General features: G+C 59.0%; 1 protein-coding gene across 2 annotated transcripts in view; it reads right to left on the minus strand.

The window, feature by feature from the left end:
• Window positions 1-6,214: 6,214 nt before the first annotated feature.
• CASZ1 (castor zinc finger 1) overlaps window positions 6,215-25,332 on the minus strand; it is a 154,536-nt gene continuing 135,418 nt past the window's right edge. The window contains exons 3-15 of one of the 2 annotated variants that reach the window (XM_012558063.2): window positions 23,908-24,396; window positions 19,596-20,430; window positions 18,393-18,461; window positions 16,772-16,862; window positions 15,883-16,047; window positions 14,774-14,946; window positions 13,687-14,540; window positions 11,279-11,414; window positions 10,934-10,997; window positions 9,509-9,663; window positions 9,295-9,417; window positions 8,040-8,378; window positions 6,215-6,515 (exon numbers count right to left, since the gene is read on the minus strand). In XM_012558063.2, the coding sequence (XP_012413517.2) occupies window positions 6,215-6,515; window positions 8,040-8,378; window positions 9,295-9,417; window positions 9,509-9,663; window positions 10,934-10,997; window positions 11,279-11,414; window positions 13,687-14,540; window positions 14,774-14,946; window positions 15,883-16,047; window positions 16,772-16,862; window positions 18,393-18,461; window positions 19,596-20,430; window positions 23,908-24,396 (3,794 nt within the window). Of the gene's footprint in view, window positions 6,516-7,457; window positions 8,379-9,294; window positions 9,418-9,508; window positions 9,664-10,933; window positions 10,998-11,278; window positions 11,415-13,686; window positions 14,541-14,773; window positions 14,947-15,882; window positions 16,048-16,771; window positions 16,863-18,392; window positions 18,462-19,595; window positions 20,431-23,907; window positions 24,397-25,332 lie in introns of those variants that run through there. The other variant, XM_004385159.1, reaches the window with a different exon arrangement.

A 25,332-nucleotide genomic window follows, 5' to 3' on the forward strand; every position in this document is an offset into this window, starting at 1 on the left:
CGTGCAGTGGTAGTGGGTGACCTTGAGCGAGAACTGGCAGGCTGTGTCCTTGCAGTCCTCGTAGAGGTCGAAGCGCCGGAAGCCCTCCAGCATCATGCCCTCGTCCAGCATCTTGCGGGAGGAGGCCGTTTTACGCCGCTTGCCGAAAGGCGACATGTCCTCAATGATCCAGAAGCGCTTTTTGGCCCCTGAGGCTGTCGGCATGGAGATGGTGTTTCCTGGGGGAGGGGCAGGGTGGTCAGTGCGGAAGGGGTGCCTCCTTGGGCACCATTCCCAGGGTCACACTCATTGTCCCAATCCTGGCAGGGGCCGAGGGCATTTGTGCGGGACCCCTTGGCTTCTCTCTCACTCATCTCCCTCAGAGCCAGGGAGTCCCCAGGCTTCCCCTTTGGTCATCACTGTCTGCAGGATGGCTGACAGGCGTCCACCTGGGGTGGCAGCGCAGCCAGCTCGGGAGATGTGGTGGCTGCTTCCTGGCCGGTTTGGGTGGGAAGTAAAGATGCATCCTGGTGCTAATTGCAGCTGAAGGGGGAATCTGGGGCAGAGCATAATTACCCAGGTTGGACAGGGGCCAGGACACCATCACCTGCTTGCCTCTAATGAGGGACAGGCTGGCTCCTTCTCTGCTGGCTACCCAGCCTCCCCGGCCGCCGGCCTGTCTGCGCATGGGTACCAGCCTAGTCGCAGCAGGGATGCCAAGTGCCCTGGGGCTGTTTGGGGCTGCAACTCCCTGCCCTGAGGATCCAGAAGGTTCTTTCAGGTCTTGCTGGGGTTTCCTGCCCCTGGTGGGCCAGGAGAGGGCTGCTCTGCTGAGTGGCCAGTCCTCAGGGAGCTGGGAGCTAGGAGCTAAGAAATCAAGTTTCTGCCTGCCCTACTCAGAGCCACTGACCTGGGCCAGGGGCTCACCTGGGGGACAAGTGCCCAGCTGTGCCCTCCATCCTGGACCCAACTACTTCTCAGGACTTGAGATGCCCCATTGCCAAGGATGCCCTGTGGACTGTACAACTGTGCTTTTTTCACCCCTTTTCTGGGGGGCACCCATGGCCCCTGCAGCTGCAGGGTGAGGGGAAGACCAGCCACCTGCTGGCTCCCTATCCCACCACCTAGAAACACCAAATGGAACCCCTCAGGCCTGGCCCTACCCAAGAAGGTGGCGGGCTCCCCCAGGCTTCTCCTAGACAGCTGACCTGCGACCTGCTTGGCCCTCCCTGACCAGTCACCCATCCTCAGGAGATGAAGAGAAGCAAAGGGCTGTACTAGGGTGGTGACCCCCAGGCAAGGGAAAAGGAGGGGGGTCTCACACCTGGAAATCTGCAGTGGCTGCTGTAGGCCTGAAGTCACAGGGCCCTGGTTAGATCCAGGACACAGCCTTCAAGGGGCTGATGGCAGTGTCCTCTGCCCTGCTCACAGCTACACCCCACCCCTGCCCCTGGGCCTGGCACAAAGCCGCTGTGCAGTAAGAATGTGAGGAAAGACTGGTGAAGACCGCACCCGAGGGGCAAGGGAGGGCAGACCCGACCCCTGTGGGTCACTTTGGCCATTGAGCACTACCAGAGACGGGGGCTACAGGGGTGTCCCCTTCCTTCGTGGCTCTGGAGGTTTACACTGGTGCTAAGACCCTCCTAACCTGGGCAGGCCCCAGGCCCCAGCAAACCTTCCCGGGAACACGTTCTGTCCCTCCTTAGTGCAGGTCCCAGGTGAACTCCCTGAGAACGGGGGGACAGGCTCTCCCAAGGAGTCCAGCAGGAATCAGGGGTGGGGCAGACACAACCATCTCTGGGGCTCTAGCTGGTTGCTGATTTGGGGCATGCGCCCGGGTAGCCCTGGTGGTAACATTCTGGCCTGCGGGGCTGAGCAGGTGCCTTGAGACGGAGACCAGGCTCTCTGGTCTCAGGGGTTCTTGTCTGTGAGGGGCTCAGGGTGTCCTGTCTGTGGCCCGGCTGGCCACCCGGGTAACCCAGACCAGCTGTGAGAAAGGGTCAGGTCCTGGACCCTGTCCTCGTGGGCTGGAGGGGAGACAGACACTGGTGAGCGAGTTACCTGCGGCATCCTGAACTAGGGGGACGTCACTTTTTACTGGAGTTGGAGTGGCAGTGACAGGCGGGAAGCTGGGTGGGCTGCTGATGGGCTGTGCCAGGCCCCGGCTGGCTCCGAGAGTGGCACTGAGCAGAGAGTATGAGAGACAGGACGGAGAGAGGAGGTATGGCAGGGGGGGAAGGGGCGGCCGGAGCAGGGCCGGCTGGAAGGATGGAGGCAGTGGGGGCGGCGGAGCCACGGGGGCAGCCTCATCACCAGCGGCGGCAGGAGGAGGAAGAGGAGGAGGAGGAGGAGCCGGGCAGCCTGGAGAGGGTGGAGAAAAGCAGGAAAAAAAAAAAAAAAAAACCAAAAACAAAAAAAGAACCAAAATGAGACACCCGATGGTAGAAGCGAGTATGGTATGAAAATATGTGGATGGATGAGGAACAGAGAGAGGGGCGGTGGAGAAGAGATGAGGAGGTGGGGAGGAGAGAGCAGACAGAGGCAGTGCCGGAGGTGAGGTCACCATGGGGCCTGTGGCAGAGCCCACCCGAGCGGAACCCCGCTCTAGGGTCTGAGGACCATTGCTAGGGATAATGGGCAGAGGGGCCGCAAAGGGCGGCAGGGTCAGTGGGCCCCCGGCCTGCCAGCCCCCCCGCCAGAGGGGCTGCCTGTGGTAGTCAGTAACTCTCAGAGGGGACAAGCCCAGGCTCCCCTCCTGGAAACTGAAGTGACACTCTGTGACAAGGAGAGGCTCTAGGGCACCTGGGAGGGAGGTGGTTCTCAGGGACCCAGTCTCACAGGCTCTCTGGCTCTGCCGCACACAGGCACGCCCTCCTCAAGCCACTGGGCCACAGACCTCTGTCCTACGATGGGCTGGAAGTGCCGGCAGCTCCCAGGCCCCTGGTGCCCTTCCCGCTGCCCCCGGCCCACCTGCCTCGCGCCCGCCTACCTGCTGCAGTGCTCTCGTTGCCCACGGGGGTGCTGGAGCAGCTCCGATCCATGGTGGATGACTCAGAGGACATGGCTCCTGGGCTGCAGCCCGTGTAATCCATGTACTCATCTGTCTCTGGGTCCATCAGGCTAGGGGCACCCTGAAAGGAAGTGGGGGTCCCTGAGGAAGCTGGGCTGGGGGCTATGCCACCGCCCAAGGGTAGGCTGTCACTTTGGGCAGCATGGTCCGCCACCTGGAAGCAAGAGTGGGACGCGGGTGATGTGCCCTCTCTTGGTGGGGTGGGCCTAGTGGGTGGTGCCGGCACTCACTTGCGAGGGCGGCACGCGGTCGAAGTTCTTTCCCAGCATCCTCCGCATGTGCTTCCGGGCGTGCGAGGTCATCTGGTGCTTGAGGAGGAAGGAGAACTGGCAGCCCTCACGGATGCAGTGGAAGTGGCTGTTCACCTGGTTGTACTTGCAGCCTGTGGACACAGCCCCACTGGCCATGAGCCTCCTGTGCTGGCACGTGCTCATGGGGTACCTACTGGGTGTTAGGCCCCATTCTGGGCCAGGGGAATAGGGGCCAACAAGGCAGAGAACGTCCGGGAAAAGGACGTTTTCCCCGTCGTGGGGCAAAAGGTTAATATGCTCGGCTGCTAACTGAAAGGTTGGAGGTTCGAATCCACCCAGAGGCAACTCAGAAGAAAGGCCTGGCGATCTACTTCTAAAAAATCAGGCATTGAAAAACCTATGGAGCACAGTTCTACTCTGACACACACAGGGTCACCACGAGTTGGAGTCAACTCACTGGCAACTAGTTTGGTGTTCACCTGGTTATACCCCTACCCCCTCTACCAGGAAGTCTAGGACACCTGGCTGTCTGGAGCCTGGGCCTCCCTCTGGCCCAGCATGGAGGCATGTGACATTGGCAGACTGGCCTCTGTCCCCAACCCCACACTCTGAGAGGCACACAGGCTCCAGGGCAAGGGACCCTAATGGATTCTGCCCACTGGGACAGCCACATCATGACAAAGCACCTGTCCCCACATCTCCTCTGGAAAGCCTGGGGTGCTGCCCCCTCTGCTCATCCCCCTCTCCACCCCCCCACCCTTTGCCCAGGCTTTGAGAACAAATAGAGCAGGCGGGATCGAAACAGTATCAGCAGAGGGCAGGTGAAGGCCTGCCCGTTGCCATGGCGCCCGGGCTGCCCAGGTGTCTTATATCATCCCCCAGCTTTGTTTGGCCCCAGCTACCACCGAAAACACCCAAAGTTGAGTAAATAACGGCAACTCCAGAATACCCCGATATCTGTAAACTGAGCCCAGGTACAGCAGAGGCCGCAGATGTTCACACCTGTTGTCATGGTTACCAATCCTCACTCCTGCCCTGAATTCTTTTTGAATTAATACTTGAAGGTTTGTTCCCTTTCTTTTCTGGCTGTTGACTTTGAGTATTTCACCCTTCTGCTTGCGGAAGGGCCCGTCTGCTCAGGCAGTGTCCCCTGGTCTCCCGGGACCCTGCTGCCATGGCCACCTGTGCTACAACAGGCCTGTGGCCCAGGTGTCTACCCAGCCTGCCTCTACCTGCCTGGCTCCCACCTGTCCTCTAGTTTCTGGTCTATTCCTGGGAGATGCCTCAGGTTCCAGAACACGTAGCTTCATCCTGAGTCTGCCTGTAGGCCCTGGGGCTGGCCTGACAGTATCCCCAGGGCGGGTTCAGCAGGGAGGCCCTGTTCAGAGGTTGGGGGGTGGCTTCCCTGGGGGGCGGTTCAGCTTTCAGCAGCAGAATTAACACCCAGACATCTGCTGCTGAACTCAGGGCCATTTTTGGCTTCCTCTTCCCAGACCCATGGCCCTCCCTCCTGGGTCTCTCCAGGTCCCATAGGCTCTAGGCTGCACCCACTATGTGCTAGTTTGTTCCCACCAGATTCCCAGCCCTAAGCATGAGCCTGGCACACAGCAGGCCCTCAGAAACTCTTAGCCACCACCCCACCACCCCCTGCAACAACACAGAGCCCAGCATTGAGAACACTGCCCCTCAGTAAATATCTGTTGAATGAACGAATGACCAAATGAATAAGCCCTGGTCCATTTCAGGCCAACATCTTATAATTCAAGCCATGGAAAGAGATGCCAGGGCACTGAATTTCGGGAACCCCTAAGACTTAAACCTGTAAGCCCTCAGGTCTTGGAAAGAAAGCAAAAAAGAACTAAGTCAGCCCCTGGACACTGGTGCTGAGGGCCCCAGGGTACTCTCCTTGGGGGTGCAGGTGGGTATTCTGGGTCATCCTCACCACTTTTCCCTGGGCTGTTTGGGTTTTGACTGTTGCACAAGTTTGACAAGGCCTGGCCCATGATATCTGCAGCATTGTTAGCAGAACATGGCCTGTGATGTGCAGAGGCAGGAGATAGGTACTAGGACAGGCGGCCAGAGGACCAGCCCTGTGACCCGCTGGACAGTCCACCCCCCGGCTCTGCCATTACCTAGCCTGCCGCACTCCTCACGCTTCGTGAAGTACTTGAACCCATTGGCCGCCCGCCGCTCGGCTTTCTCATGCTTCTTTATGTGCCATGGCAGCTTGGTGGTGATGTTGGTCACAAAGTAGCAGCCAGTGCGGAGACAGTGGTAGTGCCCGCGCATCCGGAACTCACAGTGCTGCAGGGAAGGGGCACTGGGTCAGGACCAGGAAGGTGACTGCTTGAGCACCAGCTCTGCCTGCCCCAGCTCTGGGCCACGCAGGCCCCTGGCGCTGGCGTTCTTCCATGCTCAGAATCAGAAAAGTCCATTGTATAAACACCTTTCCCATGTTAAGAAAAGGTATGTCCCCTTGTTCATTTGATCAAGACATCCTACCTGGCATACATCTCACCCCTCTCAATCCCACGCCTATAGCAGACATCACCAATCTATCCTTGGACTCTTCTCTGCATGCCCAGACCTAGGCTCAGACTCTCAGTGAGCTCTACCAGTCTAGAAGAAGGTCTTCAAGGTGAAGCCGATCTCCCTTCCTGGGGCTCGGAAAGTGCAATCTCTTTATCTGTCCAATGGGCCAATTTTACAGTTCTAGGTCTCTGGGGAAGGGGGTGGAGCTAGATCCAGGATGGGCAAGAACAATGATACCAGGTGCACTGTGGCAGCCCAGCATTTAGTTCCCACTGAGGTTGAGGATGAAATGACAGACTTAGCACCAATCTGGACGCCTGCCCAGGGACCTCCAGGGGCCCAGGGACAGATAATGTCTTCTCCAGAGTCTGGTGGAAGCCAATTAAAAAAGGATATGTGAAATGGAGGCCCTGCCAGGAGGATCTCCTCCGGGGCCCACACCTCCCCTGCCCTGCCAGCCTTGTGCCCTGCCCACTGCGCTGACCTGGTTGGGGCAGAGACACTGCAGGGAGTAGTAAGCAAACTGGTCTCGCACGTTCACCAGGTTGTTGTTGGGGTTGATGTGGTCCAGGCAGTGGGACTCAGCCTTGCCAGAGGTCTTGCAGACATACTTGCAGTTCCCAAACAGACAGTGGAAATGGAACTTGTTGGCATACTTGCAGTCCGTCGTGAGGCAGGGATCGCTGGAATGAAACCACAGCCCAGATGGTCATTGGCATCCCCAGAGCCCTCCCCTCCGGGGTCCTGATGTGCGCTCATTGGGTCTGCTCCCCAGTCACCAGTGGTGTCATTGGGAGGGGCAGCCCCAGGGCTGCCCTCCTGCCCAGCAGACTGAGTCAGCCAGAGGAGACTACAGATCCCAGCATGCATTCCTGCACTGGTCAGGAGCCCTGCATGGTGCATGAGGATTGCAATATGCAGGGTGCCTAGAGCAGTGCATGCTGGGACACGAAGTTCCCACGACCACACCTCAGGATTACAGATAAGGATGGCGGCATTGACTTCTTGGATACGGAAAGAAGGGATGGTGCTGCCAGCCATTGGCGGGATGCCAGCAAGGGCCTGGCTGGCATGGCCCGGGCACTGCCCTGGATGTGACAGACAGGTTGCAGATGGGTGGGCAGCCCCACCAGGAAGCTCTGCCCCCACAGGACCTGGCAGGTGGGGACATGTGCCTGTGTCAGGGCCCGCCAAGTCATACAGCTGCTGGGGCTCCCCAGGGTCAGCTTGGGGCCCACAGCGCCCACCCACTCAGAGAGCCTCGAGTGGCGGGGACGGGTGGGGGAGTGCTGGGCCAAGCCCTTATGCCTCGCCCTCCCGAGAGGCCTGGAAGGGCAGCCCCCACCCCTAGAGCCCTGCCTCAGGGGTGCAGAGAGGCGGGAGGAGGTTGGGCTCCCCCTCCTGTTCTGGCTGCTGACACTTGTTGTCCCCCTACAGCAGACCCGGGACGGGAGCGCCAACCAAGTTCAAGAAACTAAGAGTGGTGTCACTTTGGGGAGGTAACCAGGGGAAGAAGGGACGCGGGGCAGAGATGGAGAAGGAGTGCGGTTCCCTTCCACGCTGGGGACCCAGCTCCAGGTGCTCAGAGAGGGAGGACAGCTGCCACTCAGGTGGTGTGTGTTCACATCCAATTTATTACTTTTATTGAGAACAGGAAGCCGCGGTGCACACATTATGATACAAAGTCACCGTTCTCGCCGCAAGGAGCCACCAACCATGAGGAAGGTCCTTTCCACCCCTGAGCGCGCAGAGCTCTGTGCAGGGGGTGGGCCTAGCCCCTCGCCCCACCCATGAATTCTTGTGACTGGCAAAGACTCAGCCATGGGCGTGGGTCACAGCAGTGCCAGCAAGGCGACCCAGAGGGAGACCTGGGACTCCCTGTTGGGTGAGGAAGTCTTGTCCTCTGAGGACCACCACTCCAGCTGGCCCTCGCCAATCACCTACCCACCTGGCACAGTGGCTGCTACCACCACCATCACCCCTGGCCCCCTGGCAGCCCCTGGCCTGCTCGGGGGACAGGCACTGAGGTCTGAGCAGCAGTATCTTTGGCTAGAAGGACACTGACCGATGACCATGTCCCAGAGAGGCTGGGGATGGCCAGTGCTACCATGCAGGATGAGAAGCAGGGCCTCCTCGGCTGCCCTCACTAGCACCTACGCCCAAGACACGCAGGGGACGCGGGACTCCCGCCTCATCAAGGGACTCACTTCTCCTGGAACTGGAGGAATCCGGGTTTGACCTGGGGCTTGGCATTTTCTAGAGAAGTTGTTGCCAAGGGCGAAGCGGGCAGGTGAGGCACTGATGCTGGGATCTGAGGCATCTGGGGGATGGCTGAAGCCAGCTGCTTCCAGGCGAGGAGGGTTGGGGTGGAGGGCACGGAGGCTGGGCTGGGGGCCGGCCCCTCCAGAGAGGAAGCTGTGGCCATGGTCACGGGAGGTGCCGGTGGGGACGAGGGGGCCAGGCAGGGTTTGGTCTCGGCGGCTGACGCCGGGAAGGCAGTCTCTGAGTTTCCTTTCACTGCTCCTCCCTCTGTCCGGAAGTGGAAGCTGCGAGAGGCAGAGAGGATGTCTCAGGTGGGACAGCCAAGAAGGCCCAAGCAGGTCAGTTCTGTCCTGGCTGGAGGTCCTGGGGACAACCCTGTCAAAAGCCTGGGGGCTGACATCCCCACCACATTCCCAGCACTAGACCCCAGAGCCCTCCTGTGACCCCACCCAGAGGGAAGGACTTGAGAGCAGGCAGCTGTGTCCTCAGGCTCTGAGTTGGGCTTCTGGTGGCCTGACTACATCTTCCTATGTGTCCTTCCTGGGAGTGTCTGTTCCCAGCTCCTCCCTGCTAGGTGGAGAGCAGGCCCTGCCCCAGGAAGTCCCTCCCTTCCAGAACCTGCTCTGAGATTCTGAATGGGGGGCTCTAAATATTGAGTGGGGCTCCGCTGCCGTCCAGTGGCCAGGGGCCTCAGCAGGGCAGAGCCCAGGCCCGGGCTCAGGCAGCAAGGAGGGTGTTTTCAACGTTTACAGATTCTGGTTCAATCACTGGGAGGTTGCTAGGCTCTCTGCTTTTTAACTCCATGGATAACACCAATTGATTTCTTTATTTCTAGGTCAAAGAGAATCTGAGAAGATAATATAGTGGCTTGCAAGGCATTCACCTAGGTCACTGCCCCGGGAGTCTGCACCGGCCCCGTAGCTGGGCTCTAAGCCTTCGAGGCCGGCTGTACAGGGAGTGTTGGTGGCGTGGTTGACGGAGCCACCCAGGACCGAGGGCATGGCAGCTGGCCCCAGGGCCTCAGGTGTGGCCTGGGCAAGCGAAAGAAGGGGACAGCATCTTCTGAAAAGCCCATTCGGCTCTGGTCTGGTGGGAGCCACACATGGGGCCCTGCAGGGGCAGCTATTAGCCCTGCAGCACCCAGCCCCACCCTCACCAGCTATCCTCTCGGCCTCGCCCCTCCCCAGGACCCCTACTCACTTGGCGTGCTTGATGGCCCCATCCAGGGTGCTGAACAGGGCGCCACACTCCTCCACCACGCAGTGGAAGTGGGCCTTGTGAAGGAAGTCGCACTGGGCGTCGCAGAAGTCCTTGGTGCCAAACCTGCCAGAAAAGTGGCTGGTTAGGGGACCCTGGGCTGGGGGTGGCTGGAGCCTGGCCTCCCGCCCTCCCTTCCCTCTGGCCGTGCCCTCACCTGCGCAGGTACACCTTCCAGGGCTCTGCCAGCTGCTCATGGACCAGGGCCTTCACGGCCCTGCCCAGGAAGGGTGAGGCCTCGGCGGCTGGGCCCCCCTCGGCCTCCGTCTTGGTGCTCAACAGGCTGCCGAGACTAGGGTTGCCCTGAGACATCTGCGGGGAGGACAGGGGCCGTGCTGGGGCTGGGGGCACCTCCGGAAGCAGACATGGGCTGCTCTTCACGACCCCAGCCCCGTGATGCTGGGAGCAGAGAGCAGAGAAGGCGGCCGACCCCACGTGGCTCTGGCTATAGAATCGCCTTCTCTGAATGGCACAGCCTGGGCTTGCAGATGCGAGGCCCCTGCAGGACCCCACCCCGTGCTGCTGGTCTCCATCACTCAAGCCCAGGCCTCAACCAGGGAGCTCTCGCAGCCCATCTTTCCCTAGACTTCGCGGCTCCCTGGTTATTTTCCTGCCAGAAGGTTTTCAAAAGAAGTGCAGGAGGAGGAGGGATGGGGGGAACCCCTACGAATTCCTTGAGAACAGAGAAGGCACACAAAGGAGGAGCAGAAAGGGAGGGTGAGGCTCATAGGATGAGATCAAGACAGGCTGCTACCGGAGGGGGAGGGGGCGGGAGGGGAGTCAGTGTGAAGGCTCGCCCTACACGGGGTACCAGGTGCTGACAGGCAGGAGTGAGGGGGTGCAGGGGGGCAGCCACCAAAGAAGGGAAAAGGCAAGCAAGAGAGCAAGCAGGAGAGGGCGAGAAAGTTGAGGGGCCGAGAACCCAGGGAGAGGGTGGCCGAAAGCGCCTCCCCGCGTGGACCTGGCCGGGACCCACGCCCTGCATGGTCCAGCAAAGCCCAGCTCCCTGCTCAACACAGTCACTTGTGTACAGTAACCAAATTAATCTTGCTGTAGTCAAATTCATCATGTGAAGGGGAAAATATATTTGAGATGATGTATAATTTAGAAAGACCCTGCATTATTTAAAATAAATATTCCAGCGTGACCTCTCCGGGAGGCGTCCGAGACCATTACTCAACCCGAAAAGTGGAAATTGATGCTTTGCTCCCACTTTAGCCCCTCCTCTGCCCCTACCCCTTTGGAAACAAACAAAAAAATATATAAAATAAATAAATAACATTAATAACGAAGAGCGGAAGAAGTTGGAGGGCCCTGTGAAAGCTTTTGAGCCCTCCATCTGAATGGGGAAAAAGAAAGGTGTCAGAGGCTGGAATATATTTCTTCAGCCAGTTCATTAAATTAATTTGTAAGCAGTGGCTCTGAAATTATATCCGATGAAAAATGGCCTCAAAATTTAAATGGTACAAACTCATCTTATTAGAGGTAAAACATTAAAAAACAAACACATCCCCCCACCCCCCAGCCTAGCTTTAATTTCTCTGGGTGGGGGAATGGCGGGTGTGTGATAGATGGCTCTTACCTTATTCATAAGTGAGGATAAAAGAGATGAATTTGCCGAGACTGCATGGCCATTTGATTCATTACTAGAAATACAAACCAAGAAGCTTTAGCTCAGACATATGTGGGACTGAGCCCGGACTCACTTCCCACCCAGTCCCTGGGGCTCTGGTTCCCCCTTTGCTGCACCTGCCTGGGCAGGAGGGACGATCCCCTGCTGGGAGAGTGGCCCCTGGCCCCTGAGGTCTGGCACTGAGGGCGGCTGCCCCCATAGCCTCCCTTCTGGCTCCCAAGCCTGGGCCTTGTGCGCGGCTGGCCCCTGGGGCAGGAGAGTTGGGGGCCCCGTCTGTGAGCCCCTCTGCCTCACCTGGGCTCCTTCACAGTCAGGTCTACACTGCGGTCTTGGGGGGCCTCATGGGGGCCCGGGGCGCCAGCACTCTCACCGGGCTCCTGTTTCACCTGGGCTGGGGGGAACCTGGCGGGGGTGGCCTGCTGCCCGCTTCCTACAGAGGGGAGGGCAGGGAAGATGGCGTCAGAGGGGCAAGGGCGCCATGTGGGCGCAAACCAAAGCCCCCAGGAGGGGGCAGCAGGCCGGGCAAGCAGAGGCCCCAGTGGAGGCCTGGCTGCTGGTCAGCGATTCTCCCCCACTGATATGATCGCTTGTGATGCTTACCCCTGTGTGGCAATTCTTCAAGTGATAATTATTGCAAAATTATGTCAAAGTTGTCCTGGCTCAGGGCCTCCTGGAGGAGAAGGGCGGGAGGCTGGGGAGGGGGCCGGGGCGGGGGTGGGGGCCCTTCATTTTCTCCACCAACTGTCACAGTCAATTTGTGGGGCTGCCGCTTAGGCTTTTATTAAAGACTCTGTTAATGCTGAGGGAAAGTGGCAGATCTAGACTGGGAGCTGCGCCCCCTCCGCAGGGCCCCATCCCACTGTTGCCGGGGCGACGGCCCTGCCTTCCACTGAGGATGTCCAGGAGGAGCATCTGCTGTGTCAGGGCTATCGAAGCTGACAGCCAATCAGAGCGGTTCAAACTATGTGACCTCGCCCGTCAAGCTGTCCAGGCCGGGCTGGGCTGTAAGGCCGCCCTGGCGGTGCCCGGCCAGGCATGTGCTGGGGAGGGTGCGGCTGGAACCAGGCAGGGAGAGGGTGCAGAGGCAAAGCCACGCAGAGGCCAAAGAAGTTGCTGACAGGAACATGTCCACCAAGCCTTTCTCCACAATCCCCAAGTGACTGAAATATTAATTTGCCCCAAGGCGCTACAGCTGACAGCTGTTTCACAGACAGCAAGTGGCATTTTATTAAAAAATAAAGGAAAATGCCCCCCTCCTCTTTGTTTGACCTTTCTTTTGGGAGGAGATCTTTCTAGTGAAAAGAAAGTACTCAACAGTCTGGCCACTGAGTGAGGGCAGCAATGGGGCCCTGCCCCTGCCCGCAGGGCCTCTGGCCAGAGGGCATGGCCAGGGCAGGACCTGGAGTGGAAGGTGGGCTACTCCAAGCTGCCACCTGGAATGTGCGTCCCATTGGGATGGAGTTTCCAGAACCCAGGAGTCCATACTCCAGTAGCTCCCTGAAGTCACTTGCCCAAGGTGCCTGGAAACCCAGGCACTGCTACCAAGCTCTGGCAGCCCTCTGGGAGGTGAGGGCAGAGCCTGGACCAGCCCGTAGGGACCGTCTGTCTTGGCTGGCTTTGAGACAGTCTCGTGCACAGGAGTGGAGTGCACGGGCTCGGCAGCCAGACTGCTGAGGTCCGAATCTTCCGCCACTTCCTAGCTATGTGCCTGGCAATAAATGATCCCCCTATTGCTCCATCGGGTGGGTGTCTGTTTGTCTTCTTCCCTGCCATTTCTCTGCACCGAGCTCTCAGCGAGCATCAACACTGCTGAGTGAATGAGTAGAAGGTGCCACTCTCCACAAGCAAGCTGAGCTCTTTTCCAGGATTCTACTAACACCGATTACCAGCATTGGGAGACAGAGGGAGAGGAGCAAGGTACTCGGAAAAGGCAGAAAAACTCAGGGGAAAAAAGTAGAGAAAAATCAAAAGAAGAGAAAACTTAAGGAATTAGAGGGAAAGAGAGAGAACTTACAGCTCTTGCTCTGTGCCATCTAATTCGGTAGCCACTGGCCAGGTGTGGCCATTTAAATTTAAACTACTTACAATTAAAATTCAGCCCCTCAGTCATACTAGCCAATTTAAGGCATTTAAGAGCCACATGAGACTAGGGACTACTGTCCTGGACAGTGCAGAGTAGAGCGTTCCCATCACTGCAGAAAGTTCTGGCAGCACTGATGTGAATGTGGAAGGGCAGCCCGGCCTCAGGGAGCTGCACCCTCTCAGGCTTGACTCCCCCTGGAGCACAGCCGCCCCTGCCCCCGAGCTTGCCTCATGCCCTCCTCCAGGCCAGCTGCCTGGTGCCCGGGAGGCCTGCTGGGGCTGCTCCCCGTTAGGGACTGGACTTGGGATGTGGGCGAGAAGGCAGGAGAGGGAAGGACCTAGCAGTTACCTGGGACATGTGGGCACCCCCAGAGGGAGGGATTATTGCCCCCATTTTACAGGAAAAAGAGACAAGAGCTCCTTGGGTTCCAAATAGGAAATAAACAGGATGGAGGCAGAGAAGAGGCAGAGAGAGGGGGCAGGAGGGCAGGAGATGAGGGTGCCGGGACCAGATAGATGCCTCTTCCAAGCACCTCCCCTCCTCTGTTCTGCAACCTGAAGCCAGGGAGCTCCGGGGGTTTGCAGGTGCTGTCTCCCTGGGCAGGGCCCAGCCTGCTCACCTGGGTCAAAGGTGGCAGAGGGCTTGAGGGCAGCCGCGGCCAGCCTGGCCATCATGGGTGAGATGAGGCCCTTGCTTGCAGAGATTCTCTCCATGATGGAGGCTGGGGGTGCCGGGACAGAGGTGGCAGTCACCGGGGCTGTATCACCAGCTCCCGAGCTGGCCAGAGCAGGCGTGTCAGGGGGGGCCGAGGCTGCAACCCCAGACGACATGGCACCCATGAGGCCAGCTGTACCCACAGGCAGGGAGGTGCTCCCACGGCCAGTGAGGATAGGGAAGAAGGGTGTGGTAGTGGGGAGGCCCGAGCTGGAGAGGGCCAGGGCCAGGGGGATGGAGCCCGGCAGGCCCTGGGACAGCAGCCCAGACATCTTGCTGTTGGGAGGCTTGGTGGTGCCACTGGGCACCGTCTCGGTCGTGGCGGTGGCAGCAGCGGCAGCGGCCAGGGAGGCAGAGGACTGCTGGCTGGTGGGGGAGGCGCTCAGGCTGGAGTTTTTGCTGCTCAAGGCAGAGAAGTCGATGAGGTCGTCGTTGCTGGACTCCTCCTGCTCCGTGTCCTTGGTGCCCAGCAGCGAGGGGGGCAGCCCCAGCACGCCCGAGGCACGGATGTGCCGGCGCTCGTGCTTGCGCTTGTGCGAGGTCATCTGGCTGGTGGAGGTGAAGGTGAAGCCGCAGCCGGCGCGGATGCAGTGGAAGTGGTTGGTGGCCTTGCTGTACACGCAGCCCTCGTACTTGCACTCCTCATACTTGTAGAACTTCTTGAAGCCGTCCTTGGCGTACGCGTCGTCCTTGATGTGGTAGCTCTTGTGCTTCTCGATGTCACACTTGTTCTTGAAGGTGAAGGTACAGCCAGGACGCCTGGATGGGACATCAGGAACCTGTCAAGGCTTTGTGAGGCCAAGAGGGGGTCCTGCCCTGCTCCCGCCAGGGATGGAAGACCCAGGCTAGACACCAAGGCAGAGCCTCTGAGAAGCCCTCAAGTCCTGTTCCTGCTCGTCTTGAGGAGGCAGGTCCCTGAGATGGTGGACAGCCTGGGTCCCTGCCTTCTGCCTGCCCCAGCCCAGGAAGCCTCCCTGCCAGGCCCTGTGTACCTGCAGTGGAAGTGTGTGGTCTTCTGCCCGTAGAACTGGCAGTCAGCCGTGCCGCAGTCCTCGGTGGCCCGGAAGCGCTGGAAGCCATCGTTGATGAGCTGGGTGTTCTTCTTGTGGAAGTTCTCGTGGGTCATCACATCTGATGTGCTCGTGTACACCTTGTTACAGCCCACCTGCAGGGGCCAGACGGCTGTCAGGGCAGCCAAATCCAGGCGCACCTGGGCCCCAGGGCCTCAGACCACCTGGCCTTCCTGCTTAGGGGAGCTTCAGCACCACTGAAGCCCAAACTGGTAGGAACTCAGGTCAATACAGGAAGCCAAGTAGAAAGTCTCTAAGAATTCCTCAGGCCCTCCAGGAAGCAACCGAGACCACCCTAGACACTTGATGGCCAGGTGTCTTCAGACCCCCTGGTCACATAGCACTGTTGAGTCCTCACCTGTGGCCCTACCTCTAAGGCCCCCAGGGCGTGGGCAGGGGCTAGACCCTGGAGGCCAGGTGGTCACCTTTAGCCCAGGAATTTGCTTAGTGGCTCAGCAGACGGTTCCTGGGCACAGGGCCCTCCCCACCCCATCCTACACGGGCTAGGGCAGACAACGTTGCCATATTGAGTAAAAAACAGTGGAATCTGAAAACTCTCGAGGGCCGGGCCATGCCAGTGTCTGCACCGTCTCAGAGCCCACAGGGGAGCCCCCCTCTCCTCATGGCCCAGGTTGCTTCAAAGAGGCCATAACAACTCCTGACAAATACCGGGGGGTGGGAGGGGGGCAGCGGCTGCTATTTGCAACCCCAAGTCCCTCTCCCTGGGCCTGACACCTTGAAAAAGCCCAGACTCTGCCCGGCATTAAAACAAAGAATTAAACAAAAACCTCATCAGGAATCATGTGCAATGCTGCTCTTGGTGTTAAAGCCTGAAAAACGTCCATCTGTATAAACAGCTCACGGAATTTCACCCACACCAAGTATGGCCATGGGGAAGGCCCCGCCCGGGCCCACCAGAGCGGCCGAGGCCTGAGCCCCCAGGACTTTCTCCACTGGCCCCTGCTGTGCCTGTCCTGGTGCAGGGGGGATGGGATGAAAGGAGGGCCCTGGTCAGCGAGGCCCCTGCCCACCTGCATGCAGTGGTAGTGCGTGCTCTTCCCGTTGAGGTGGCAGCCATGGTAGTAGACGCTGCAGTCGTCCAGGGGGCTAAAGCGCATGAAACCATGCTGCAGGGAGTTGTCACGCTTCTTGTGCATGTTGTAATGCCGGATCACGTCCTGCTTACTGGTGAACCGCTGCCAGAGAGAGGGCGGTTGGCAGAGGGCCGGGCTGCAGACCATCCAAGAGCACCGGGACCAAGCACAGGCCCCAGGATCTTCAGCCTCCCTATAAATGATCCCAGACTGCCCCATAGTCATTTCCTGGCACACTGGACCTTGGCAGGAACAATTCCAAAGGTTCAGGCCCGCAGACCCTCTCCTGACCTCATCCCAAGCTCCTTACAGCCATGCCCAGGGGCAAGACTACTGAATCAGGCCATACCTTAGAGGCAGGGCCTCTGATGGGTGCCAGCTCATTCCTCCCAGTGCCCCCTAAGGGCCGTGCCCACTGTGCTCTCTGGGGAGACAAAGGGAGCAGCCCTGTGCAGACTGTCCACACTCCCATCTCATTCACTAAGCAACAAGCTATCCAAACCTCAATTTTACCATCTAGAGAATGGGGCAGCAATACCAATGTTAAAAGTCATTGGAAAGATTAAATGAGACAGGTATAGAGACTGTTGAGCACCATCCTGGGTACATGGCAGACTCTCAGTGAATGAGAGATTGAATGATTGTCACCAGGATGCAGACTGGCTGCCTTGTGGCGGGAATCAGGCAATGCGGACAGGCTGCTAGTCTTTCCGGGCTCTCTGCCTGTCTGAGTTACATTCAGGTGGCCCGAGCCGACCTGAGCCCCCACTGTTCCACTTTCGGGTAGAGACTCCACCTCGGGCTGGGAGGCCCTGAGGACCCATACCTGGTAGTTGCACTCGGGGTCGAGGCAGTGGTAGTGCTCGCGGTACTGGTAGGCGCAGTGTATGTGGCCGCAGTGCTGACTGCCTGAGAACCTGCAGAGGGACGGGGGCGTTAGGCCTCTTCCCGGGCTCTCGGCCTGAGATGTGCTGCTGGGACCCAGAAGGCAGCTGCAGCTGACCCAGTGGGGACGCTGAGGGGCTAAGGTGGCCAGCTAGGGTGGAGCTACAGAGGCTAGATGATGGGGTGGGCTCTCCAGGCCTGAGGCCAGGGGGAGTGACAGGCCTGCCAGGAATCCCAGGCCCACTGAGCTGCAGGCCGGCCAGCCATCTGCTCTAGGAGTGAGTGCAAGGCGAGGCAAAGGGGTCTTGCACCCCAGGTGGAGAGGAAGAAGCTGGGGCCAGCCCAAAGCCAGAACAGAGACAGATGGGGGAGATGGGGGATGGAGATCGTGAAGGCCGGAGCCCCAAGGTGGCCCAATCACCTTATCTACAACCTCCTCCCTGCCACTCCCCCAGTCCTAGGGCAAGTGCTGGGACCCTGGTTGGGTCAGTCCCACAGCTCTGTTGTTGAGATGTTAAAGGGCTCTCCTCTGTCCTGGGCTTTTCCTGATACTTGAAACAGTCCAGAGTTATGAATTTTTAAAGCCCAGCATCTGTCTGGCAGCCCGCAGCAGGGAGCTCGCTCTCCCAGCCAACTCTGCAGCCAGGAGCCCCACCCGGCCTGGCCACTGCCCGTCTCCCAGAAAACCCCTCTCCTCTCAGGCCTCGATCCTGCCAGGATGTGGTTCTCACAGCCCCGAGGGCAGCCGGCCGGGACAACTGTGGGGAAGGTGCACACTCTGCATGCCTGCTCCCCTCCAGTGGTGACGTGAGGTTGCAGGAGAGAGCAAGAGAAACCCCAGTTATAAGGGGGAGAACCACTTGCAAATAAATATTTGAGCTGAAGCTGCCAGAAGGGCCATCTGTCGAGGCACTAATAATAATGATAATAATAATAATAAAGAGAAGATGAATGGAGCAAGGCTGAAAAGACAGAGACAAGGGAGGGAAAGACAGCAAGAGGACAGATGCCAGGACATCGCCCGGCCCCATGCTGCCCGGCCAGGTGCCAGCAATGAGCGGCCGTGATTTGGGGGCATCTGCTGAGGCAAAGCGTCTTCACCATCAACCCTGCTTCGCTGAGGATGTAAAGGGCTCTGAGGTCAGGGCCTCACCTGGGCAGCACCCTGGGCTAGGTCAGGGAGGGGCTCCTTGGACAACTGCTGCCCACACCCCTTCCTGTTGCCGACATGGCGGCCTGCACCCCACCCCCAGGCTCCAAGGAGGGCAGGAGCCCAGCCAGCCATGGAGGGAGGAGGGCCCTGCACTTCCCTGTGGCCAGGCCCCTCCTCATCCACGCCTGGGGTACAAGCTGTTTTAAGGGCCCTGTGGCATGACCACCCCAGGTGGGGGGCACTGAGTTGGGTGCAGAGGGTGGCCCCTTGGGGGAGTTTAGTGCGGGAGGAGGAGGCAAGCACCTTGGCGCTAACGGTCAGACGGATGGCTAGTCCAGCAGTCCCCAGGCATTCCTGGCTCCCCCCTACCACCTTCTCTCCACAGTAGGCTCCTCCCCCAGGGGCCTACCTGGCAATATATTTCTGGTAAATGTTTACATCTTCGGTGACAGCTGGTTTATCTGTGGGCAATCCGTTCCTGGCGAGAGACACACAGGGCATAGCCGATTAGCAGACAGGGGGTGGCCTCATGCCCCAGGAGTGTCTGGCAGGGCCAGCTCTCTGCCCTGGGGCCCTGGCCCTTCTCGCCTTCGCTCTGTCACGTTCTGAGGCACTCGGGTTTGCACTGACAAAGTCTCCGGGTAGAAACCCGGCACAGCTCCAACTAGCCCAACTCTGACAAAGGCAGGGACGTCTTGAGCTGGCAGCAGCAGGTTCCATGGGCTGGGCTACAGTCCGACTGGGAGGAAGGCCTCAGAGGCCTGGATCTGCCCGCCTTGCACACAGGGAAGATGGAGGCTGCTGGCTGAGGAGAGAGCCAGGGGAGGGGGCAGAGAGCACCAAGCCAGTACGCTGGGCAGTGAAAGCTGCCTTGCCTTCATGCCAGAGGGCACCTGACAGCCCCAGATCTGCTCACCCAATTTACAGTCCTCCGTCCAGGGCCTGGGGGCTCCTGCACTGGTGGAATGCAGGGGAGGGCCACGGGGAAGCATCTTGCTCAGCACCACACCATCGCTCACTTCACCCCGAGGTTAGGGCAGGAATAGTGTACCCACTCCACCAGGCCTCCTACCTCCTCTTCCTGCCTTGCCTCATGGCCAGGTTTGAACCCAGGAGCCCTGGCCACCAGCAAGGACCCCAGGGCCCTGCCCCAGAGTGGGACTTTCTCAGCCATGGCAACAGGCAGAGGACGCTTATCATGGCCAAATGGGGACCAGAGCAGTCTGTGGTGTGTGTGTGCTAGCAAATCAATATGTACATACAAGTCCCTGAGTGTGTGAGGGTGTGTCTGTGAGAGTGTGTGGACTGCAAGATGGATAGCATGTAGGCCCATGAGTGTAAGGATGTAACAATGTAGGAGCATGGTATGCACGCGGGTGTATGAATGATTCTGCAGGTAGAAGAGGATACATGGTGGATAACTGTGTGTGCACGTTCATGTGTGTGCACGCATGTGCATGGGAATCGGCTTGTGCATGAATCCGAGTGCCTAAGCAAATGTGCACACTGTGTGAGTGTATGTCCACAGCATGCACTCCAAGGCCCAGAAGTGGCCTCCTTGTCTACTCCAGTCCCAGGGCAGGGGTGGCAGCGGGGGTGGGGGGCACCTTACTTGACAGTGGAGACGGTCCCCGTGGTGATAGAGTCTGTTTTGGAGAAGGTTGACTTCAGGTACTCAGGAGTGTTGAAGGGCAGGGAGGCGGGTGGCTCAGGCCCAGGCCCAGGAGCGCTGGGCGCGCTGGGTGCACTGGTGAGGGGTGTGGGAGCCAGGCTGGGAGCAGGCGGGACCTTGGCTGGGCCCAGCTTCTGAATGCCCCGGACGTCATACTTGGAGGGGCGCCCCACCTTGCCCGTCTTGAAGGCGATGGCCCCGCCCATGTCAGGGCTTCCCTCCCCCGGCTTAAAGAGGTGCAGGTACTTGACGTTCTCCAGGTCATACTTGGACGGCTTCTTGTAGGTGCTCCCGTTCTGGGGCCGCAGGCTCTCGCCTGTCTTCAGTTTCTGGATGAAGAAGTCATACTTGGAGGCACGGGCCATGAGGCCCTGCATCTGGACGCTGCTGTGGGACGGCAGGGGCAGGATGGTGGCCTTGGTCTCCAGATGGGCTGTGCTGCTGGGCAGCCGCAGGCCGGGCAGGGGGCCCACCATCTCCTTGCCAGTCCGCTCCTCAGCCTTGGTGCCGTGGGCCGGCCAGGAGAGCTGCTCGCCGGCCTTGAGCTTTCGGATATACTCCTCGTACTTGGAGAAGCGTGCCCGCTTGCTGAGGGCGTCCTCGGAGGGAGGCAGCACGGAGGAGGCGGCTCCCTCCGGGGTGGAGCCCGCGTGCAGCTTCTCGAAGCTGATCTTCCTGGCGAGCTCGTCCCTCGTGTTCTGGTCGTCGTAGCCGAACATGCCAAGGAACTCCGTCATGGTGGAGGCCGCGTAGTCCCGCAGTGAGGAGGCCTCACCTACAGCGGGGTGGAGAGGGGAGGTCACCTCGGCGAGGGACATCGGAGAGACAGGACCGCCCCATCGTGAGCCCCTACCCCATGGGGAGGGGGCCCGCACGGGGAGGGGCAGAGCAGGACATGATCTATGGACGTTTGGCTCACTTGTTAGGTTTTACGACTCTTAAATTAATTTGTTTTAAAAAAAAGTAATTAATACTGGGGTAAAATAAAACGAGTTCATCAATGCCAGGAAAATCAATTTCCTAAATGTTCTGGCCGATGGCTTTTCAGTACATTAAACAAAGTTTCATAAACGTCTCCACTCTCTCGCCTTGGCCTAATATGAAAGAGAAGTCATTTTACTGGAAGTAAGGCCAGAACCCAACCTGCCTCCTGGGTGGGGGTGAGAAAACGGAGGGAGGACAGGTAGGGATGCGGGCAGATAGCCAGGAGGGAGCCCGGAGGACTCCGGGAGATGCTCTGGGCTCAGGGACGGGTCTGCTGCGCTTGCCTGGAGGATCTTCACTGATCCCCACAAATGGACACATGGGCCCTTGTCCCTGGGAGGAGAAGGGGGTCCCCCAAGACTGCTCCCCAGGAAGCTGAGGGTCCCGGACATGGAACTGGGCAGAGACAGGGACTAATGAGCTTGCTCACACTCACCGAGGCCACCCACCTCCACACCAAGATTGATGATGTGGAAGAATCCTTCACATCTCCCCACCTTCCTTCAGTTGCTCGTAAGTGGGACCCAGGATGGGCTGGGAGGAGGCTAGCCTGCTGGGCCCAGGGCAAGGGGCCCAAGTATGGTTCACCCATCCTCCCTCACCTGTCTCCACTCAAGGGCACACTGACAGCCCAGAGAGCAGCCCTCCAGCCCCAGTGACACTGGCACACACATATACATTCATACACACACACACACACACAGTCAAACCCCCCACCCACCTCCCAAGTCAACATCTCAGGATAGTGTTAGGCAAGACCACCCCATTCTCTCTGGGGTGTCTGTACAGAGGCATCTCCTTTGGTGTACAACCTACACTCAGCAGGCGCATGAATCCCTGGCACACACCAGCACTCATTCCTTAATAAACACTAACTAAACACCTAGTATGTGCCATGCCCTGAGCCAGGGCTGCTTGTGTGTGAGCCAACACACTTGGGCACACGTAGAGCAGAAGGACCCTGGGCTGGAGGTTCTGAGAGCACGAAAAAGGAAGGAGTGGCAGCAGCAAGGGTGGGAGCCCAGGGCCCAGCAGGGAAGCAGAGGCAGGGTCTTCTCTGACCCCACCCTGACCTGGCATGGTTGGCGTTCCAGACCTCACCTGGAGGTACCCAATCGGCCAAGCCTGCCCTTGGGTAACTGAAAAACCCAGCGGCATGTGGAAGGAGAGACTCTGAGTTCCTGGGCTGGGGGGGTGCCCGCTATGGTGACTAGGACCCTACTGGGGAGGACAGGATGTCGAGGTCGTCCACCAGGCACCCAATGGGCAGTGACTAGAGGAGCCAACACAGCTTGCTCCTCTGGGGTAGGGCCAGCGTTGAGCCACTATCCTGACCTCTAACTTGCAGGGCTGGGGGCCCGGCTTGGGAGGAGTGGGCGCTGGCGGCCGCCTTCAGTGGCTCAGGGACCAGGGAAAGGGGCTAAAAATAGCTAGAGGCAGCTGAGTCCTCACTATATATGGCAGAGAAACAGAAGGCTTTAAAGGATAGGCGGCTTAGCGCGGGAGGGGGCCAGGCTGGGGTCCCTGGGCAGCCTGGAGGCCTGCATTCCTGAGCCCCAGGGCCCCAGGAAGGTGGCCTGTGGGCTGAGTCCATGGTGGGCAGCCAGAGCCTCAGCCGTGCTCTCCAGCGCCCAGGGCTGAGCAGGCGTCCCACCCAGCCTCCAGCCAGAGGGGGTGAGGCCAGGGCAGGTTCAGGCCCTGCCTTCTACCCTCCCAGCTCTTCACTCCCCTGGAGAGGGAGGGGCAGGCAGCCATGGCCTACTCTGCTCCTCTGGGCATGGGGTGTGGGCAGGGTGCTAACAGACAGCAGCCCTAGTCCCTGTCCCTCTCCTCTCCTCCAGCCCAGCACAATCACCTTGTGTCTGGGAATGGCAAGGGCTTTTCCTATCAGAGGAAACTGAAGGTCACACTTTTCCTCATTGATCTTGCAATGTTTGTTAATTACTCTGTCACTGATGTGGCGAAGGATAATTAAACAGCTCTGTTTATATCTTATATGCATAATTATGTGGCTGCGCAGGGCTCCCCGCGCAGGGAGGAGACGCGTCCCTCGCTGCAGGGGGAAGGGGACCGGGGAGCGGGCAGGGGAGGCCCAGGGCACCAGACACGAGCCCAGGAGGGAGGCTGGGGGCTAGAGAAAAGACTCCAGGCCCCAGGGTTCCAGTTCTAGTGGTGACTCCCGAAACCCCAAGCCCTCCCTCTCCTGGAGCAGAAGGCACTCATAGGGCTGCTCTGAGATCTGAGGATAAGGAGGCTCTTGCAAACCCAGGCTCAGCCAGCTCGTGGGAAATAGGAGGTCAGCCAGAGGACCTTGGCTGGGCAGGTGGGTGTAACGTGATACGCTGGCTGGGCCAGGCCAGGCCATCCTCATGGCCCTGTGCCTCATCCACCACTCGGGGCTGAGCGGCCTTGCCTGGGAGAGCCAGCGAAGGAAAAGGCAAGGGGAGATGAGATGGCAGTGACAGCTCTGGAAGAACACCAAAGGGAGGTGTGGGAGAACAAAGCTTATCCTAGAGCTTCTCGGAAGCGTCCCTGAGAAATTGTATCTGGAGACAAGCGGCTCAGGTAGTTCATGATGCTGACCACTGCACCCCACACTTACATGCAGGTACTGTGTCCCCCAGCAGGCTTGTCCCTACGCAGGTGTGGTAAGAATAGAGTCATCCATCGGCCACTCATCCATCCATCCACCCACTGTCCATCTATCCATCGATCCACCCACTGTCAGTCCATCCATCTATCCATCCACCGTCCATTTGTCCATCTATCCATCCATCCATCCATTGTCTGTCCATCCAGCCATCCACTGTCTGTCCATCTATCCATCCATCCATTGTCTGTCCATCTGTCCATCCATCCAGCCACCCACTGTCCGTTCACCCACCCGTCTATTCATCTACCCATCCACTCACTGTCCATCCATCCATCTATCCACCCACTGTCCATCCATCTACCCACCCACCTATCCACTGTCCGTCCATCCATCCATCATTTCCTCTTAGGGAGCTCCTAGCCATGCTCACACCCTTGAGGAAACTACCTTCTCTGTCCCTTCTCTTCTTCCTCTTGGTGGCCCTCATCCACCCTTTCGCAACTAGTCTCCTCCATTCTAGTCACTACCTTGGGCCTGAGCCCCATCCCTTCCGCAGGGGTCCTTGCTGTGTTTGAGTGAGGTGCCAATATTTGGAGCAAGAGTGAGGGATGGATAGTGCTCCCTGCTGGGCCTCTCCAGGGGTTGTGTCCTGTCCCTTCAAAGCCAGATCCTCACCTGAAGCCTGCTTGGCATTGGGACCACTGTCATCCTTGGTGGCTGCCCGGTCTGAGTCCTTCTCCTCCAGGACACTGCCATCCTTGGCAGGCTCTTCCCTGTGGTCCTCCTCGTCGCTGCAGCCCTGAGGCTGCACCATGTAGACACCCTCAGGAGGCAGCTCCAGGCCCTCACGGGCAATCCGCCCTAGCACAGGGGGAGGGGCTGGCTCCTCACTGTACTCCCCGTTGACCCACTTCTCGATCACCGCCCTCCTCTTGTCTTCTTCGCTGCGGGGGGCCCGGGACACCCCAGACTCAGGCCCACTGTGCTCTTTGTCCCGGGATCGCAGCGGGCTGCCCTCGGTGTGGGAGCTGGCCTCTGCTCCCTTCTCCACCACCACCTGGCGGCTCAGCTTGGCACAGATGGCATTGAGCTTCAGGCCGCCTTTGCGCTTGGCCGCCATTGCCGGCTTGCCTGCAGGTGGGTCGGAGCACCGAGTGCCTTCAGCTGCAAGGGTGGAGGAGGGCAAAAGTCAGAGGATGCAGGCCAACAATGCCCACCCCATGAAAGGCCAGGACCCAAGCTCTGCCCCACACTCCCCCAAGCCAGAGGTCTTTCCATCTAGGTTCCCCTACACTACCCTGAGGCTGTCTGGAGTGTTCGTCTACTACCAGACTTTGAGCTCCAGGAGGCCGTGCCTGCACATCACCCTATCCCCAGAGTATGGCACAGAGCTTGGCACATAGTAGGTGCTCCAGGAAATAGTTTGTGAGTGAACAAATGAATGCATGCATGAATGAATGAATGACTCCTCAAACACAAGAGGTACTCTTCTTCCCAGCATCTAATTCCTGCAAACATTTCTTGTATTGTCTGCACCAAATAACTCCTCTGAGAGGTGGCAAGCCCCAGTGTAAAGGGGGTGGGTGAGGGCCAGTCCCAAGGGGGTGGGTGAGCCCCAGTATACCTTTAAACCCTGGTATAAAGGCAGCGAGTGAGTCCTCGTACAAAGGGAGTGGGTGAGCCCTGGTGTAAAGGGAATGAGTGAGCCCTGGCACAAAGGGGGTGGGTGAGCCCTGGTATAAAGGGGGTGGGTGAGCCCTGATATAAAAGGAGGTGGGTGGGCCCTGGTATAAAGGGGGTGGGTGAGCCCTGGTATAAAAGGAGGTGGGTGAGCCCTGGTATAAAGGAGGTGGTGAGCCCTGGTATAAAAGGAGGTGGGTGAGCCCTGATATAAAGGGGGTGGGTGAGCCCTGGTATAAAGGGGGTGGGTATGCCCTGATATAAAGGAGGTGGGTGAGCCCTTTGACATACAAGGAGACTGAGGCAGTGACAAGCTCTGGGGTGGTTGCAGATTAAAGCTGGTAAGGGACAGTGCTGGGTGGAGGGTGGCCTGACCCCACCTTGTGGGCTTTCTCCCTCACCCCATGGCCTCCTGGGGAG

This window comes from Trichechus manatus, unplaced genomic scaffold, assembly GCF_000243295.1.
Source record: "Trichechus manatus latirostris isolate Lorelei unplaced genomic scaffold, TriManLat1.0 scaffold00133, whole genome shotgun sequence".
In the NCBI taxonomy this organism is placed as follows: Eukaryota; Metazoa; Chordata; class Mammalia; order Sirenia; family Trichechidae; genus Trichechus; species Trichechus manatus.